Source organism: Blastomyces dermatitidis, assembly GCF_000003525.1.
Source record: "Blastomyces dermatitidis ER-3 genomic scaffold supercont1.5, whole genome shotgun sequence".
Classification (NCBI taxonomy): Eukaryota; Fungi; Ascomycota; class Eurotiomycetes; order Onygenales; family Ajellomycetaceae; genus Blastomyces; species Blastomyces dermatitidis.
Window position 1 is genome coordinate 1051497 of NW_025544778.1, and position 19181 is coordinate 1070677.

Consider the following 19181-nt stretch of genomic DNA (forward strand, 5'->3'; position numbering starts at 1 on the left):
CATCCCATTCCCAAATTCTGTAGATAGAGAGGGGAAAAAGGAATAACCACAAGGGTTCGAGAACACCAAGGACTCTCGCCACACAAGGCCAAGGATGCACGCGTCCCCGTGAGGCTGTGCAATTCACACCCAAATTCTCATCGCGGCGAGGCGCTATTGGGTATTGGAAAATAAAGTGCATGCAGCTAGTTAAGCTGGATCATCCTCTGCTCCCTCCGCCGTCCCCCCCCCGCAGCATGAAAACAACCGGGGACAAGAACAAGCTGGCGAACCATCCGTCGTCACTGGCTGGCTGACTGACCCATTAATGAATTGTTCGTTCGGGGTGCAGAAGTTTCGCAAAGGTGAGAATGCGCCGCGAAAACGGTCTCGAAAAATCGAAAACTCGAACACATCTCAGAAGATTTATTATACTCCGGATGAGGTCATCTGATTCTCCAAAGGTTCGGAGGCCGCGAGTTCCCATGTAAACTAATCTGTACTCATTCCCCCTCCCTTGGCGCCGTTCCGCCGTTCCAGTTGGATGGAGTGACGTCGAGTTCCCAGACTGATCGAACTTGACGCGTCAACATCTTGCTTCCGTCACCACCGACACTCTCCAACTCAGCGGGGCAGCACGTCCGGGGGGGGGTTTGGGTTGGTTGATTGGTTGGTTTGTTGGTCTGTTCCCGAGGTTCGATTGTCCTTTTCTTTTTGGAGCCATTCGAGGGAAGGGGAGATATGTTGTCCAAGAGTCGTATTTTGGGACTGCATGCTGGAAACTGCACTTCCTCGTGTAAGGGTTGTCTATCCCCGCGGACTAAATACATATAAATATATAGTTATATGTAGTTATATATATGTATATTTCTCTTCTAGATCATCCAGATGTCGCACGAAAGGGGGGGAATCCACGCGACTATAACTGGCACTGAGTCGGGTTGGAAGAAGACGATATTAATTCAATGTGCACGCCAGTAGCTAGCTAGCTTAGCTATCATTCGAACGGTTAACTAGTTAGTTGTCAGGAGGAGGTCGAGATAACCAGAACCACAAGTCCAAAGCAACTGTGTTGACGAGGTTTCCGACTGCTATCAATCCATCCATGGATGCTGCTGGTGTCTGACTGTATGTGGAGTTGGGTTGGGTTGGTGAGGACTGTCCGGGAAGAACGGAGTAAGGTAACCTAGGAACATCTCCTCTGGCTTTGGCTGGATATAAAAAAAAAAAAAATGAAGCGGTGGTGGGCGGCGTACAGAATTCGAGGCGAGGAAAAGAGTGTGCTGGGGACACATTTGGAGGAATTTGATTTGAATATTATTATTACAGGAACGAGCAGCGCGCGGTTAGTTACACCACACCACCCACACCAGACACCACCTGGGTCCGCATATTAAATATTCGAGAGATAATTTAGGTACAGATTATAGTATCTAGTGAACCTTGAGATGTACATGTACATACATACATACATACATACATACATACATATATACATTAACAGGAGTACAGTACATACATAACTACATAACAAAACGGCGGAGCGGATGTTGACAAATAGTTTAACAGGTTTATTCAATTATTATTAGACTGCATGGGCATGAGTATGTATGAGCATAGCATGGGAATTGGGATGAATCATGCTGGAGAGGAGACGAGGTTTGATGAATTTGGGAGATCAGGAATTAGTTGATATTGATTCCAAAATAGCCCATTAATAATTGTTAACTTACTATGCACACTTTAGTTAAATATTATTATTGTCCCTCCAGGGCCGCGTGGCGCTAAGCCGGCGCGACTTTTGTGTCTTCAACCGGCGCACTGCGAACGGGTGAAAAAATCAGACAATCAGACAGTCAGATAGTCAGACAGTCAGATAGTCAGAAGTCAGATAGCCAGATAGTCAGACAGACATCCGACACCAGCCTCAGATATCGCCAGCTTGTTGAAACATCTGGCGTCAGCTTCACTGCTAGGTTATTATTTAAGATTGTCAACTGCTGCACCCTTAAATCCATCCCTGCGGATATCAACTCCTTTCGCCCTATCTATATCTCTGCTCCATCTTCTCCCCTCTCTCTCCGTGCCGCTCTTTAACTATATTATCCATCCTCTTTGTTTCGTGCCCTGTCGACCCTCATTTCCACTAACTAGCGTTGCGGCAGTCAACCGCGCTACTCTGTACGGACGGAGTACTAACTACTCCGTACAAGTGACACCGCTTCATCTCCAACGCTGCAACCCGCCCTGACGGACTGACCGACTACCCCGACCTCTTCTATATTAACAACGCTTATATCATTTCTGCAGCCTGTGGAAATCTCTGCTTCTCTCTCGTTACTGGCCAACCGTTTCCGTTCCTGTCATCGTTTTATCGTCATTGGTTCGTTTCTGGCCACACATCGCGAATAGTAGCGCTTCACCGCGCATCCAGATCCTCCTCCTCACCATGAAGCGGTTCGTAGGGAGTATAAATAAACATACCTGTGAGTCCATACGCCGCATCCATCCATCAGGACGAAGGAGAAGGCCTTTGCCCCCCTCCTTTCTTTATATGGCACTCATCCTCCCGTCGGCCAGAGTTGATCCATCATGACATCCTTACTGACGCGTTTACGACTCCTCTCTCGCTCAGCCCAATCCGTATCTCGATCTTCTTCCTACCCTCCAGGCTCGTCAGAGGCTGTCGTATTGGCTGAACTGGTAGGTGCTTTGTTGTCTGTCGCAGAAGCGCCAAAAAAAAAAAAAAAAAAAAAAAAAAAAAAAAAAAAAAAATCCATCTCAGAATGACAGAAACAAAATCCACTAATAGTTGTAATGATAATAATTATAGACTGCTTTTTGTGAGTCTGGAGGACCAAACAATACAGTATGTTTTCATCCGCCACTCTCTATTTTATATCAACCCCCACGAGGCCTTATCGATTTTATTTGCCTCCGCCGTTAACAGCCCTATTTCTCGTATTCTTTTACAAACTAGGGAGATGAATACCTTCACCTGCCCGCCATCGTTGAGACCGCGGAATCAAGCCCGAGCGCCGCAAAAGCAGCCGCAGACGCGATCCGCCGTGTCCTCTCAAATCCAGATAGTAAAAAAGGCTACAAGCAGTACAATGCCATCATGCTCATCCGGATCCTGGCCGATAACCCAGGAACGTCCTTCACACGCAACTTCGATGCCAAATTCGTCTCGACGATTAAAGTCATGCTGCGCGACGGGCGGGATATGAGTGTACAACAGATCCTACGAGAGACGCTGGAATTCCTCTCCGTACAGAAGAGCCACGACCCGAATCTAGCGCCGTTGGCCGAAATGTGGAAGAGGGAGAAGGCGAAGTTTGAGAAGGCAATGGGTGTGAGTGCGGTAAGGATACTCCCCTCAATTACCTAATGTAAAGATTGTACCATTGGTTTACTGATGGCAAGTCGAAAGGGGCCATGGGCGCAGCCATTCAACCCGGGCCAGCGAGACGATTACTTTGCGCGCCAGCATCGGCCCAGAGGCCTCCCGTCACTCGAAGAACTGACCGCCAGAATAGCAGAAGCCAACACCTCCGCCTCACTCCTTGTTCAGCTCGTCCAGTCAACACCAACAGCGGAGTTCTACTCCAACGACCTCTTGGGGGAATTCTCTGCGCGCTGCCAGGCTGCCTCCAGATCGATCCAGGGATACATGAACGCGACGAATCCCGCACCGGACGAAGATACCATGCTCACGCTGATAGAGACGAATGATAAACTCTCCGACGCGTTCTCGAAATACCAGCGCGCCGCTGTTATCGCCAGGAGGAACGCGAGTAGGACTAATTCTCAGCAAGAGATTCCGCCAGTTTCGCAGCAGTGGCCATATCAGCAGCAGCTGCCGCCTCCGCCGCCACATCTACATCAGCCCGAACAACAGAACTATGAAGTACCGACCGGGAAACGCTCCGTCCCGCTCCTCTCCATCCCACGCAAAGCCCTGAACAAATTCCGCTCAGACAAGCAAGAGCAGCCAATCGACGCACAACTACACCAATACCAACACCCCGCCTCCTTTCCCCAAACACTTCCAGAACAAACCACCACCACCACCGGCGCCCGGTGGACAACCCAAACCCCACGCCCCCGCTCCGCCGTCTCCCCCTTGGCCACAACTCCACCCCAGCTCCCCTCCACGAACAACCAGCATACCACCACCGTTCCGTCCCGCACCGCCGCCTTAACCAGCCACGCAACCCACACGAGCAGCAACAACGCCACATCGTCACCATACCACTACAACTCCAGCGAATTCCAGGTCGAGAACCCCTTCGCGGACACGTATAGCACGTCCACGTCGCTGCCCGATAATAATCTTAACAGTAATCATACCACGACCACGACCAGGGGGGGTGTACGCGGTATAGGCGTAATACGTACAGATAGAGATACAGACACCGAACCCCTGACGAGTAGCACGTACTACCCAGATGCGCGGAACGTGATGGTTGATGGGAACATGCCCGGGGCCGGCGGGGCGGTTGGCTCCACCGCTGGAGGCTTGAGGGGGAGGTGAAAGATGAATACGGGTTACGGGATGCGGGGGCTAGTGACCAAGAGGGGTTGATGCTAAATGTTGGGCGTTGGAGGTTGGAAGGTTAAGTAAGGGGTATGGCTGGTTGTGATGCTGGTCGTTGTTACATGTTACATACCTCGCTTACCTTGAATCCTTGCATGCCTTGCATTGATGGATGGATGGGATTTGATATGATTGGGGGGGGGGGGGCGGGGGCTAGGGGCGATCGCTCGATCTTCTTCTTTTTTGTTTTGGTACTTGCTCATTATACCTATTTCTGCTTTTCCTGATGGAATGAAACGAACCCGCCCCTTGCTTCTACTTCTCCTTCTGCTTCTGCTTCTGCTTGCACGTTGAATGAACCGGCTCATCTCGCTTGTTTCTTTTTGTTTTCTTTTCTTTTGTTCCCTTCTTTTTTGGTGTTTACTTGTCTTTTTTCATACATACACATGTATATATCGCCCTTTGCTGCGCCACGTTTTCCCAGTTTGTTTGCCTTGCCTTGTCTTCTTCTCCTTTCGATCGCCTGTACCTTTATGAAATCTTGCCTGATTCTTTGTTTTTTTTGTTCATGGGTAGGTAGTATGGTTGGTGGTGGCGATAGTAAGGAGTAGCATGACTGAAATATGACTTTCTTTCTCTGCCTTTTCTTTTATAGTTGTATATATGCTGTGGTTTTTATGACTGTTGAAGGTGCTTTTTAAGAAGCATGTAGTTTTTCTATATGTCCAAGCTGGCTGGCAGTAGTAGTGTAATGTTAGTGTGGATGGCGGTGATGTATTAATAATATCAAATATCTGGTACAACTAAATCTGAGAATGTTTGATATTTCATTGTTTCCTCCCCCATAGGTATCTCTCATTGCTTCTCACTTTGCTGATAATTATTTCCTTTTTGCCTTTTAAATATATATGGTGTTTTAAAATTTTGTGATTCAATCTAGCTAGCGAGGTCCTTGACAGCAAGTAGCCGGAGCAACTACCAACATTCTGTATTGTAGCTTGCTTGCTGGGGCTGAATTCACTCGCCCTTCCCCCTCTCTTTGAGAGAGTATATATACTATTCATTCCATTCTATGCTGTACCGTACCATTATTGTAGCAGATTCAAAACTCAGTTAAAAAATTCTCTCTTCACTTACACAGATGTGTCTTCCTGATTTCAAAACAATTCACTTTGTATTTTATCATTCCTATTTAAATATTATTATCATCTATCTCATCCTTTCCCCCCACCACACAAACACACACAGGGTCTGGAAATAAAAAGAATGAATAGCATTGTATAAATCAACCCCCTTGAATTTGTCTAATTATGTACTGTACAAATGTTTATCTCTGTCTATGTCCATAGATGTGAGCTAAATTGTATGTAATGAGTAGTATTATGTACGCATGAATGAAAAAAAAAAATGAAAATGAAAGAAAATGAAAGAAAATGAAAAAAAATGAAAAAAAAAAATGAAAGAAAATGAAAGAAAATGAAAGAAAATGAAAGAAAATGAAAGAAAATGAAAGAAAATGAAAGAAAACAAAAGAAAATGAAAAAAAATGAAAATGAAAATGAAAATGAAAATGAATATGAATATGAAAAATGAAAAAAGAAAATGAAAGAAAATAGAAAAAAGGCCACCTGACTGGCTACAAAAGGGAAAGATTTGATGGGATCCAAACGGGGATCTTTTGAGATAGTTGGGAAGAGATGGAAAATTGAAGAAGAAAAAGAGAAATGGAAAAGTACGAAAAGAAATAAAAAATTGAGAAATGAAGTGGGTGCATTAAAGTGGCTGTAGGCATGTGGAAAGAAGGGGGAGAATTTGAGGGTGTGTGATACTAGAGTATCTGCAAACGATGTCGAGCAATAGCGATGCATGCGTTACATGGAAAATCTTTTGATAAGAAAGGGCATGGCTAATGGGCAGGAGCAGTAGTGTCTGGGGAAGGAACAGAACGGAGGAAATGAGGGGAGAGAGTACCCAAGTAAAGTCCCGGTAGATGATGATTCCGCAGCATAGAAATCCAATGAGCAAAAAGGCAAACGAAAACACGGCCTAGGATTCAAAACAAGGGACGCTCTGCAAAGAGAGTACCGATATGTATGCCGAAGGTTTAGGATACGATCCGATCAGACTCCTGCAGACTCCTGCATCACTGCTATGCATATGAATGTTCAAAAAAAGCGTCAAGAGGAAATCACCACGTAAATGCCTCCTCCACAAAATCAATCACAGGCCCACTGCCCACTCGCTTCCGCACAGACGCGCGCACCTCATCAGCAAACGCACCCGGTCCACACACAGACACAGCCGTCGCGCCCACATGATTCTCCATGGCTTCCTCAATGATGACATCCGGCCGACACCGCCCTTCAAACATCAGCAGCGTCCCACTGGGGCTCTTGATATCCTTATGGCTGCGCGGCTTGCTGATGAATAGCTTCGTCACCAGCATCTCTCGCCGCATGGGCAGCTGGAGGATATAGTCCATGAAGCCGCTGACCCACATGAGCTGCTCGGTGGTTCGCACGGACCAGATGAGATGGATGCGGCGCGTGGCGACGGTGCCGGCTTGCGCGGCCTCGAGCAGCTCGCGCACCTGCATGAGATGGTGGGTTATGCCGGCGCCGCCGGAGAAGAGGACGACGGTGCCGTAGCTGCCGAAGAAGGTGGAGGGGTGGGAGCGGTAGGGCCCCTCGATGAAACCGGTCGTGTAGAGAATGTTTTGTGGAGAGGCGAGCGCTTTTTCGTAGAGTTTCCGGGTCATGCCTGTGCGTGCGGCCATGACTAGGGTTACGTTTGTAGGTTGGGTGCGGTAATTTGTAGCGTCGTCGAGGTCTGGTTCCTGTTTTTGGAATGATGGGAGGTTGCGTGGGGATGAGCCGTCTGAACTTGACGGTGGCTTGAGATACTTGCCATTTTCTGTCCAGGCGACAGAGAAAGGGTGTGACATCCAGAGGGAGATTTTGGGGAGGTAAGCGTAGACGTGGCTGCCAGGGTGTATATGGGTGTTTCTGGGGAGGAAGAAAGTTACTCGACTGGCCTCTCCGGGGAGGGCCTCGACCATGACCCGAGTGAGGCCATGGCGGCGAGAAACATTCAGATAAGCCAGCCGTAGGAAGCGAACCAATCTCTCCGCTCCCCAGAAGGCTATGATGAACTGCAACCACGGAAGTTGCGGTAGCCCATCAACATTAAGATGTATATAAACTCCCGCGATTGCCAAGCAAACCAAAAGTATGTGTAGATGCAAGAACGTTTCGTAGAAGGCGTGTCTGATTGGGGATGGCGAGTGAAGCAGCAATAATACCATGCCTATAGTCCCGATGAGGCCTGCTGTGAAAAATTTCGTGGATCCCAAGTCATGAAAGGTTTTTGACCAACCACTGGCGGTAACAGCGTTCGTCATCCAGGCGCAAGTATGTATGACGCTGTGGATGACCACTATCCGCCCTATCCATCGGTGTAGGAGATTGTACGTGTCGAAGCTGACGTGTAGAATTCGAATGAGCGGGTTATTTCGACCCGCGAGTATAACCAGCGGAATCATGTTAAGTACGGCAAGGACACCAGATCTGCCCCTCAGTTCTGCAATCAATGCAGCCTTTTCGTTGACATTGTAGTCGAGGATAGTGAGATATGCTACTTGGCTCAAGAAATATGAACCGAGTAGGATCGTATGCAGGCGCGACGGCAAGGTTCCCACGTTTACAGCATCTGAGAGCTTAAATTCTCGATTATGTCGCTTCCTCCCCAGCGGTGCATATACCAGATGTTTCTTGATATCCGCCCAGAGTGCCGACTCCGCAGTAGCCCAGTACCGTTGTTGCCTGGGGGTTGCATGGGCGGAAGTAATTCGACGCAGATAGGCATTCAGCATCTGGCCAAATCTCGTTGCCAGCACGGCGACACAAGCTGCTCCAAGGGTACCGCATATTATCTGTGTGAGAAGGTTATCGAGTTTGACATTGACCCCTAACAACCCTCGAGTGTACTGCACGACATAACTGGTATTTCCAGCATTGGGGTAGTTGTACCCTTCCGTGATCGCCATCGAAAACGAAGCAACAGGGGAATGTATTGAGAGGACTCGAAAAGGGTAACGCTATCAGGAATTCCTGTAATAACTATGTTAGTTAGAGAGAGGGAGTGAGTGAGTGAGTGTGAGCTTTGTTATTATGCAGCTATCCAGAGCATGCGGGATAGCCAAAATCCTTCCAGAGGGGTTATCAACCAGGTCGTGAGTTGGCATTGAAGGCTTACAGATTATATGGGCACGAGATATTGGTGATTAGGTGTTGTCAAGTGAAGGCTGGCCCAGAGGACCAGGCAGGTATCAGCGGACAACGGCCGGGATATGCCGTAGCCTGTGGCTCCTGATAATTGGCCCTGGTCGAAGGGAGAGGATTGAATCGAAAGAGTCCGTTGGGCGTGATCGCGGAGAATAAACGTGGGATACAGAGGCGTGATTCCAAGCAGTAAATCAAGGAAGAAAGAAAAAGGGCAAGCTGCGAGGCACTACTTCTAGAGGATTTGCTCTTAAAAACCACCCTTGATCGGAAACAGCCGAACTTGGTGTCTTTCGGGCGCTCCTTGAACCGCTCCGTGCATGAGACCGGGACCAAAGTATTTGGTAGTCTCATTATCAAATTGATTGATTCTACAGCATAGATAGTTAGTTGGTCTCATACAGTCCCAGTGGCCCTGGTGGGGGGCGGGGGAGGGGAGAGAAATGCGGCCCAACCAGTCGACTGTCAGTTTCGATGCGAGCATGGAAATGATGTAGCCAGCCAGGAGCCAGGGGGTTAGGGGCGGGCGTGCCTGCTGGCGGGTCGGTCGCGGGCTTTCCACAGGGCAACACTGGCAGTAGTAACCTGGCTGCTGGCTGGCTTGTCGTTGGAACGTCCGGTGCGACATCTCAGGGCTCTGACTGGCCAGAGCGCCCTTTGAGAGCGCCTGGAACAAATGCCAACAACCCCCCCCCCCCCGGGGCCCCTGCTCCCTTCCAGGCGCCCCAGAAGCATCAAGTGGAGTTGTGGCAAAGCGTCCGCCCCATTTCTCGCGAGTTTGTTTGAAACGCAGCTCCTTTCGCCGCTTCTACTGGACCACAATAGTGCTCTGCTTTCGGAGTTTTCTCCTCTCCGCCCGCTGGACAGCAATCCGGCGTTTCAGGTGTTTCAACTCTAACATTCCTGTTGTCTCTTGTGGCTTTGCCACAAACCTTTTGGTTGATATCCTGAGAAAGAATTTGAGTGGATGTCTCACTGAGTCTCTGCTATCAATCATTTCTCCGAAGATTAAAGAGGTTTAGCCCAAGAAATTTATCAGTTCGGTTCAGTTGTGGGGCCCCTTAGAGAGATTATTATTGGAGACTCAATTTTGACACTAGAAAATGAACAAAACCTTCATATCCACCCAGAGAAACAGCAAAATACTACGGAGTAGTAGTACTCTCTTCTGTACATCTACTCCGTATACAACCTGTACAACCTGTATGTAACTCATTAATTAATCTGATAATTGTTGCTCTGTTCGGGAACTAAAAAAACTAACTGAATTGGGTTAGAGCCAAGAATCATGATCTTCGTACGTTGTGACCATGTCATGACAAATCATCCACCCACCCATTCCATCTGAGAAGGTTGCTCTGGCTACTACAGTCACGTGTCCCATGTTTTCTATCCCGTTTAACATTCATCTCTTAAAAGTGTCCCTTTTTATTAAAATAACCCCATAGCAAAAATGCCTGTCACCACAACGTCGCCCTATCCTATCGTGAAGAAACGCCGGATAATCACCTTTCTGACTCCTCTAACCGCTCAATAACCGCGATGCGAATAAACAAAGCCACCAAAGACGAGAACCAGAACGATAGAACCTACGTGTGCCAGGGGACGAGAACGCTAGAACCTATGGATGATATGGATGGTATGGAACCAGAACGCTCGAACCTACCGGTGCCAGGGGATCATATAGAACCAGAATGCGAGAACCTACGGATGCCAGGGGAGGATATAGAAAACCTACTGGTTGACAGGGGGGGATCATATAGAACCAGAATGATATAATTTACCGGTACCAGTGAGACCCCGCGGCGATAGAACGACTGGGGGCGGCGGTTAACACCAATCTAGGAAGGACGGAATTCGGCGTTTTCTTTTGCGTGTATTTGCACGTATGGGTCTAATCCTAGGAAACTAGATGTCACTTTTTGTATTATTTAATTGTTATTGCGTTTTTGAAAGCATTGGCAGTGTGTGGCACTGGCCTGAGTGTGAGTGGGTTGTTTGCTCCGGCTACTGCAGTCACGTGTCTCACTTTCACTAGCTAGATTATATCTTCTATACTCCGTACTCTATACAGATTAGCATTGATTCTTCTACAGATTTTAAGACTTTTATTATAAACATATTAATTTCATATTCAATGATTACATTATTAAATTAGTAAATTTAAAATTTATAATTAATTTATAATCAGATAAAATATCTGATTTGATGAAAAAGTATATATTATAGTATAGAAAACTTAAATGTTAAAAGTATAAAAATTAAAAGTAAAGTTATTAACACTTTATTTAATTAATTAAATATTATCTGATTTAAAAGCATTTAAACTTTAATATAAGAATTAAAGAAATTAAATATTATATAATAAAAAAATTATAACTAGCTTAATTTACTAATAATTAAAATAAATTTTATAGTAATAAAACTTGCTATAAAGAAAATAATAATATTTACTATACAATTAAAAAATGAAAAAAATATCAACTCTAATCTAGAGTCTATGTCATGATGGAGCTGCTGGGCCCAAGCGCCTAATCACTAGGCCGAAAGACCCTCAACCTCAAAATAGCTGGTGTTCAGCCAGCCGCGCCGACCACCCACTTTTACAGTAGGGGCATGCTCGTACCGGCCTGCCCCGGCCCCCCGGTTACAACTTCCTCCCAAAATTATAGGGGGTTGTCCCGAGCGCCTACTACTCACAGTGACCATCCCCTAAGGAGCAGGCCGGTGTCCAGCATAGCAAGTCTAAGCAACTAATTGCCACTTCACTTGCCACTCAGTTGCCACCTGGCAGGTACGCTGAAGCACGCTGGACATGACGTCAACCCCTGTCCTTGTCAGCCGTTCTAGGGAGCTCGCATGCCCCAATCTGCCATCTTGAACCCACAACCTCCGGGCAAATGGAGGACGGGAGGTGAATCGTCATAGTTATAGAGCCCAGGGAGGAACCTAACGCCCCAACTCCACCGCCTGAGTGAGTGGTTTGCAAGACTGTAAATGACAGCCTATTGATAAGGCTGGAATGCTGAGATAGGCAGCTGCAAGGTTAGGGGCATTATGTCATAGTTAAGAGCTGCCGGTAGGCTCAAGACCTAGGCCTAAAAAGACCATCAGACGGCTGGCTCCTCACCAACCGCGCCCGGCACCTATGTTTGTAGTGGGGGCTTCCCTGCTCTTGCCCCCGGCCTCCCAGGGCTGACCGTTAGGCATTAGCTAAGAGTGAGCATCTCTAGGGTTAGTTAAAGAGCTTAACTGGGTGGCGGCATTCTATGGGGAATAACGACCTCTAACAGTGGACCAAGAGGACAGAAGCAAGCCGTTGGTTACATAGGGGGGGTGTCAAAATATGCTATAGCTTATAGTATAAACTTGATTTGACAGAATGACATTTAAATCTCTTCTCTCTTTAAAATTTATTTCCTTTGTTATACGCTCTTTCATTTTCTTTTTTTTAATTATAAGATTCATTTACCTGTGTTTATCACGGGCCTCCACTGATCAGTTCGATCGGATATTCCTCGCATTCATATGATAATGGATGGGTCTGCCATACGTATGCCGCGTGCTGGTTACTGCCGCAAGGCGGTTGGTCTACGTCACTGAGATCACGGCGCCGTTGCGGCACCATGGACCCCGTTGGGATGCCACCGAGCGGCTCGTTAAGCCCACCCGAACGGCTTGCCTGATATATACCATACCCTAAACCCCTCAACGTTGCCGACTCCGTGGTCTTACCGCCCCCGCGCCGCCACGTTACTGTGTTTTTGATTTGTCAAGTTGATTGATTCTGAGCGAATATTCAGTTATTGTAAGTGATGAATGATTTTCTAGAAATTAAAGTGTTTCACTAGTCAAATTCTGTCTAAGAAATCCCAACTCCTCGCGGATGGCCTTACTTCTATTCTCGCCACTTATATAATTAGTAGAGTGATAGGGTTAGAGCCACACAATCTATATAGACAGGAGTCATGACTATAATCTCAGTTAAATTACTCTTTTACAGAAGCTTTTTATCACTTACATAGACTCTAAAACATGATTAGACTTATATATATAAATATATAAAAAAGCTTTTATTATAAAATATTATTCTGTTATTAATTTCTCATCTATTAATTATTATCTTTTATATTATCATTATCTTACATTATTTAAACAGGTATTAATACTGTGTTTAAGTTTCTCTTTATTAATTTATATATTCTTTATTAATTTTTCTTATTTAAAGATTTAATTATTTAATTATTTTCTTTCTTCTTTATTTTTATTAAGTTATCTTTTTTAAGACTAGCTCTCTTTATACTTTCTGAACTATTCTTCATATATTAAAGAGTTAGTAAGTTTAATATACTATATAAAAGAGTTTGTATATTTCGAGTCAAAATTTTCTACTTCATATATTTGAAATGAATAATTATTAAATAAAGTATAAAAGAAACTCTGAGAACTTTCAGTTTTTAAATAGATATTATTATATTATAGTCTCTGACTATATATAGACTGACTGTATAACTGTGTCTAAGATTAGAATTAAACTTTATAGTAGTTATATTTTTTAAAAAGTATTACTTTTATCTAATTATAGTATATATTTATTATATTGATTTTAAATCACTTTATTTTTAATATTGAAAATTTCAGATTTACTTTTTAAATAAAAATTTAATCTTAGATAAATAATATATTTATATTTTTAATTTTAATTTCACTATTAAAAATAATATTAAATAAAATTATAAAATTATTTCTTACTTATATAATATAATAATATAAATATTTATTTATTAAGAATTTAACAGAGAGTATTATTATAAAATATTATTACTTTTTTAAATATATATAAAAATTAAACTAAAGTTATTTATAATTTATATAATTAAAATGAAAAAATAAATAAAATTAATATTATAAAAAAATATAAAAAATATAAAATATAAAAAAACTTATAATTTAAAATCTAAAATTTATAATATTTTTTAAAATAATTATTTTTCAGAGTTTTTATAATTATTATTATATTCTACAATTATAAATATATATAGTTAAAGATTATTATATTGTAAGAAATCCCGCTTCTCACAGATTCTTTACCTCTATTTCTATCTCTTATATAATTAATAGAGTTAGCAGCTCTTGACTATATATAACTATATAAACTGAAGTTTATAAATACTATTTATAACTCAGCTTGAATACTATTATATATTTAATCTCTATATTTTATCTTTCTACTGTGAATACTTCTAGTAGTTAATAGTATATATTATATCAAGCTATAAATATCTGAATAATTATCTGTGAGCTCTTATTTTTATATTTCAAGCTCAGTCAGTCAGTAACTGCTTATTATAACTGAAAGAATTAAAAACTTATATATTTCAATCTCTGTGAACTCTACTGCAGACACTCAGAAGCAGTTATTTAAATTATGAATAATTCTTATAAAAGAAGTCTTAGAGAACTTATTAATTACTTATAGAATATTATTCTCTATATCTATAATAGAGAAACTCTTTAAACTTATAAATAAATCAATCTTAATAAAGAATATTCTTGAGCATCTCTTACAGAATTAAGCTATTTTTCTATAAAAAATACTTACTATCTATAAACATTCTCAAACTAAGTCTTTAAATATAATCTTCAGATATATCTGTAATGTGACGGAACTGAAGTAATAGCTAGTCAGCAGTGTCATGTAGAGATAGTTATTTGAAAAGCTGTATAAATGAGCTTAACTATCTTGCTTAGATAGTGAGCTCATAGACTACAGAGTTATTGTGAGAATATCACAGATATTATTATTATTATTCTTCAATTATAGATGTATGCAGTCAGAGACTATGATATCTATCTGAGAACTTTTAGTTCTCAGGGTTTTTTCTATATCTGTAAAGTTAACTATTATACATTCATCAATTTCAGATATGCAAAATCAGAAAATTTCAGCTCAGAATATAAAAACTGTTTACAAATTACAGTGTTTTAACATCATCTCATACTTTGAAATCATTTGACAATATCATGACAAAGGAAAAGAGAACACAGTCTTAAAGATAGACATATTAAATAGATAGACAGAAAGAAATTGAAAGAAAAAGATAAAATAAAGAAAGACTGTAATAAAACAAATTATTAAAAGATAGTATATAGCTGTTTTAACAGACTATATCTGGTTGATTTTCTTCTCTTCATATTCAGATAATTCTGAATTTAGTCATTTTCTTGTAGCTGCTTGAGTTTCTGATAAAAAGTCTATTAAGTATTTAATTCCTGTCTCAGTTGAGAATAAGAATCTCATATTTAATTGATTTAGATCATACTTCTCTTTCAATCTGGCTCTGAAACTATTGTATAATGCACAGTGCATTACAATATGCTCAGAATTCTCATTTATATTACAGAATGAGCATTCTATTGAGTTAAATCTATCATCAAATCTTTGTATATAAGATTTGAAATAGCCATGTCCTAGTTTCAGCTGTATTATAGATGAGAATATTTTCTTTTTACATTTAATTGAACAAGATTTTCACTTGGATTTTGTTTCAAATCTTGAATAATGTATACTCTTCTTTTGTTTCTGCCAGCTTTCATTTCACTTGTCTAAACAAGATTCTTTTATTTTTCTCTTTATAAAAGATCAGAACATAATTTTTTGAATAGATCTGCTTAATTCTGTACTCTTTTTTACAGCTGAATCAGTCAATTCATTACTATGAATATTCATATGAGCAGAAACTCAGTGTAGATGAATTATCAGCTTTGATATTCTTCTCTTTTGAATTTTTAAAATAGAGTTTAAGATCAGTTTAAGATTCATTTGATCATTATGAATCTGACTATTTCTAAGTCTTTTTAAAGCAGCTTGACTATTAGAGAATATTCATATCTCTTTCAAACAATTTCCTCTTTTATAAGATTTTATTTTAATGAGTTTGAAAGCTTTCACTATTGCAAATAGTTCAGCATCAAAGACTTTACATTCAGAGCCTAGATTTCAGAAATCTGAGATAAAATTGATATTATCTTCAGTATAAGCAATGCCTGTGTCTAATCTATTCAAGTTCTCATTTTTTAAGTCATCTGAATAAATCAGAATAGAGTCTTTTATATTGATTGTAGAAATTCTCTTCAAATACTGTTCATATTCTTTCTCTTTTGATAGTTCACTTATTTGTAAGTCTATAAGAGATTCAAGCTTTTCTCTTCAGAGAGATAACTTCTCATGATCAACTTTTTCAACATTTAAAGAAGAAAATTGATTTTTAATCAGAGAGCATAGTCTGTACAGTTGAGAAGGCATTTTCTTTGAAGAATTATTTTCATTTCAATTAAGAAATCTATTTCAATCCAGTTCATTTCCAGAGTTAATTGATGAAAATGAAGAAGAGACTCTTTCTCTGATTATATGATTTAAGCTTATCTTTACAACTCTCAGAGCATAGTTTATACAGGCCTTTTCAAATCTAATAGCAGAAGAAGGAATTGAAGCTTCAATTTTCATTGCTTTAATAGAAGATAATTTGAATGCTCTCAGAATTCTTCTCAAGGCTCTGTTTTACAGACTTTGAAAGAGTTCAGTGAAATTCCCTTGATTATTTCATCAAACTTGAACTTTATAATCAGCTACTGATGTAATACAGGCTATATATAACTGTCTCATAGCCTGGAAGAATAGACCTCTCTCTGTATTTGATAGTCTGATTATATTATTCAATAGTCTTTCTGCTCTGACATTTCTTTGTTGAATGTGATATTTAAAATTCAACTTGGAGTTTAATCATACTTCTAATCATTTGACATTTACACTGGGTTTAATCTCTCTATTTAAAAGAGTTAGAGATAGTTCTTTCTCATTGACTCTTGAAAAGAAGTGAATTAACTCAGTTTTATTTATATTAAATTGAATTTGATTGATATCTGCTCTAATAAAGATTTCCTTTACAGCTTCTTCAATTACTTTCAAATTCTCTTTGATAGTTTTTGAGCTGTAGACTAGATCAATATCATTCACATAACTCAGAGATCGCACTATTCTCATATTTCTATTTTTAAATAGATATGCAGTGTATATTGCAAATAAAATGAGTGAGATTGAATATCACAGATATGATACTTAGTATACTAAGAAGATTGTATAAGATATACAGTAACTCTTGTATCTATTTTAGTAGAAGAAAAATAAATTACTGATTTCTTTAATGAGAAGTCAGTATCTAGCTATTCTATATAAATAATAAGTGAATACTCTTCTCTCATTTCATGAGTGAGAATAGCTGAAGTGATATCTTAGTAGCATCTCATTGTTAAGAAAGAGTAATCTGCTAATCTTATATAGAAGTGAGGTTCTTATATTTATCAATTGAATCTTTCTATAATATATCTGAATGATGTTATAGAGTGATTGAAAACCAGTTCAGATAGTCTGTGAAATGAATAAAATCATTCATATAAAAGTGATAAGCTGTGTGAAACTGTAACAGAGTCTTAATATAGTTAGAAGTGTGATAATACTCTTCTCTTTAAAAGTATAGTTTCTATGCTCTCAAGATTATCAGATTAGAAATTATCTTTATTATTATTATTATTATTCTTCAATTATAGATGTATGCAGTCAGAGACTATGACATCTACCTGAGAACTTTAGTTCTCAGGGTTTTTTCTATGTCTGTAAAGTTAACTATTGTACATTTGTGGTTCGGAAGAACGTACGACCGTCGGATAATACCGCGGCCGCTTCCGAACTACTAGCGTACGCGTATGAGTGTAAAGGGGCCATAGTGTATGCTAATTAATTTAGTGTACAAGATTACAATATAAGAAGCCGGTGTACATCTGTAATTATACACTGGCTTAAGCAACCTTTGAATCACATCTGATAGCATGTCTAAAAACTGGTGAGAAGCACAGGCTCCTTCAGAACATGATAATTCTGCCTATGAAGTGATTCATAGTTATCATGCCAGTGTGGTCCTAGAATGCCTCAAAAGATAGTGTACAAAGAGCAGTGAGCAAAAGAGCATCTGATTGATACTGCTTCACTTGTTGAGGGAAAACTCCACACCCAGGCGAATGCCACGTATGCGAATGAATGAGATGTGAGAAAAAAAGAAATGAGAGTGATAAATCAGATTCAAAGAAGATCACTCTTCACTCAAAGAGATAAAAGAGAGAAGTGATCATCACTGAAGTTGTATGATGATAACAGAAATTATATAATAATATAGTGATAGAATAATATAATGATAGACATTATACAATTAATGAGAAAATCACTGAAATGAATACCTCTTCTAGCTAATACAAACAACACTCTTCTCTACTACCTGAACTGGAAGATATGCAGAATCTCTCAGAGAATTTACTTAAAACAGTAAGAAAAGCAGCTGAGACTGCTGAACTGGAATTGAAGCTTCATATATGTATGAGAATTCTAAATGAGATTGAGGCCTTGTGTACACAGTGGCAGGCTGAGATAGAAGTCAAACAACAATTGACATTCACTGTGAATCAAGTATTCACTATGAAGAGCTTTGCCAACACAATCATCATTATCAATAAGAATAGAGAAAACCAGATCTTAGACCTGCAGTGAGAGATTGAATGTTTATACAGATAGATGACTATACTGAATCTGAAGATTTCATCACAATTATTCACAATCTCTTCAGAAGTATATACATTATCAGAGACTGCTGTGCAGGATGAGAATCTGAGTATGAGATATATTAAGTCAGAAGATCTGCTGAAGTCACTAAGCTTCAATGATAATTAAAAAAATGATGCTGTAATCAGCTGACTAAGTCAGATGTGATTATATTATCAAATCAAATATGAACTCACAGACAGACAGTCAACAGAATTTCAACAAGTCTTAAGATCTGCTGTGTTTCTACACAGAAAAGCAAAGTCATTATGAATAACTGATAAAAAGATGAATCTCACAGACTCAGAGCAATATTCATTTCTATAAACATGAAATGAGTTTTTCAAATGAATCTTGCACAACTTTGAGAAAGTGAACACATGAGATAAGTGTTACAAACACTTCACTGAGTGTAGACAAGTGAGTGATCTTACATTGTACTTCACACACTTCAGTTTACACTATCTCACATTGAATGAAGAGCTTTCAACATCTTTCTGTTTACAGATCTTCATTCATGATCTTACATCTGAGTTGAGAGCAGAATGAAAATGCTTAATCTTACAGTCAGACACAGTGAAGAAAGTATACAATATTCTCATTGTATAGAAATAAGTGAGTCAATTATAACAGAAAATACTGCAATTGAGTATATCTCAGCAGAGAACAGATAATCAGACTTCTATGACACAAGTCACACACTCAGATGTGATGAATCTAGATCTGAATGCCA

General features: G+C 40.4%; 2 protein-coding genes across 3 annotated transcripts; one reads left to right on the forward strand and one right to left on the reverse strand.

Moving 5' to 3' along the window:
• The first annotated feature begins 1611 nt into the window (after window positions 1–1611).
• On the forward strand, window positions 1612–5962 carry BDCG_04870 (uncharacterized protein). Its single transcript, XM_045420516.1, has 5 exons — window positions 1612–2465; window positions 2615–2682; window positions 2813–2848; window positions 2960–3343; window positions 3413–5962. Exons 1-5 carry the CDS (start codon window positions 2429–2431, stop codon window positions 4514–4516), a joined length of 1629 nt encoding a protein of 542 aa, XP_045276609.1. The 5' UTR covers window positions 1612–2428; the 3' UTR covers window positions 4517–5962.
• A 45-nt stretch (window positions 5963–6007) lies between these two features.
• On the reverse strand, window positions 6008–9773 carry BDCG_04871. Of its 2 annotated transcripts, none has more exons than XM_045420517.1 (2): window positions 8774–9773; window positions 6008–8637 (listed from the first exon to the last, which is right to left on the reverse strand). In XM_045420517.1, the coding sequence occupies exon 2, from the start codon at window positions 8562–8564 to the stop codon at window positions 6708–6710; it is 1857 nt and encodes a 618-aa protein (XP_045276610.1). In that variant the 5' UTR covers window positions 8565–8637; window positions 8774–9773; the 3' UTR covers window positions 6008–6707. The 2 variants fall into 2 exon arrangements, with proteins under 2 accessions (XP_045276610.1, XP_045281040.1); XM_045420518.1 differs by having other exon boundaries at window positions 6008–8628; window positions 8774–9460.
• Window positions 9774–19181: the final 9408 nt, after the last annotated feature.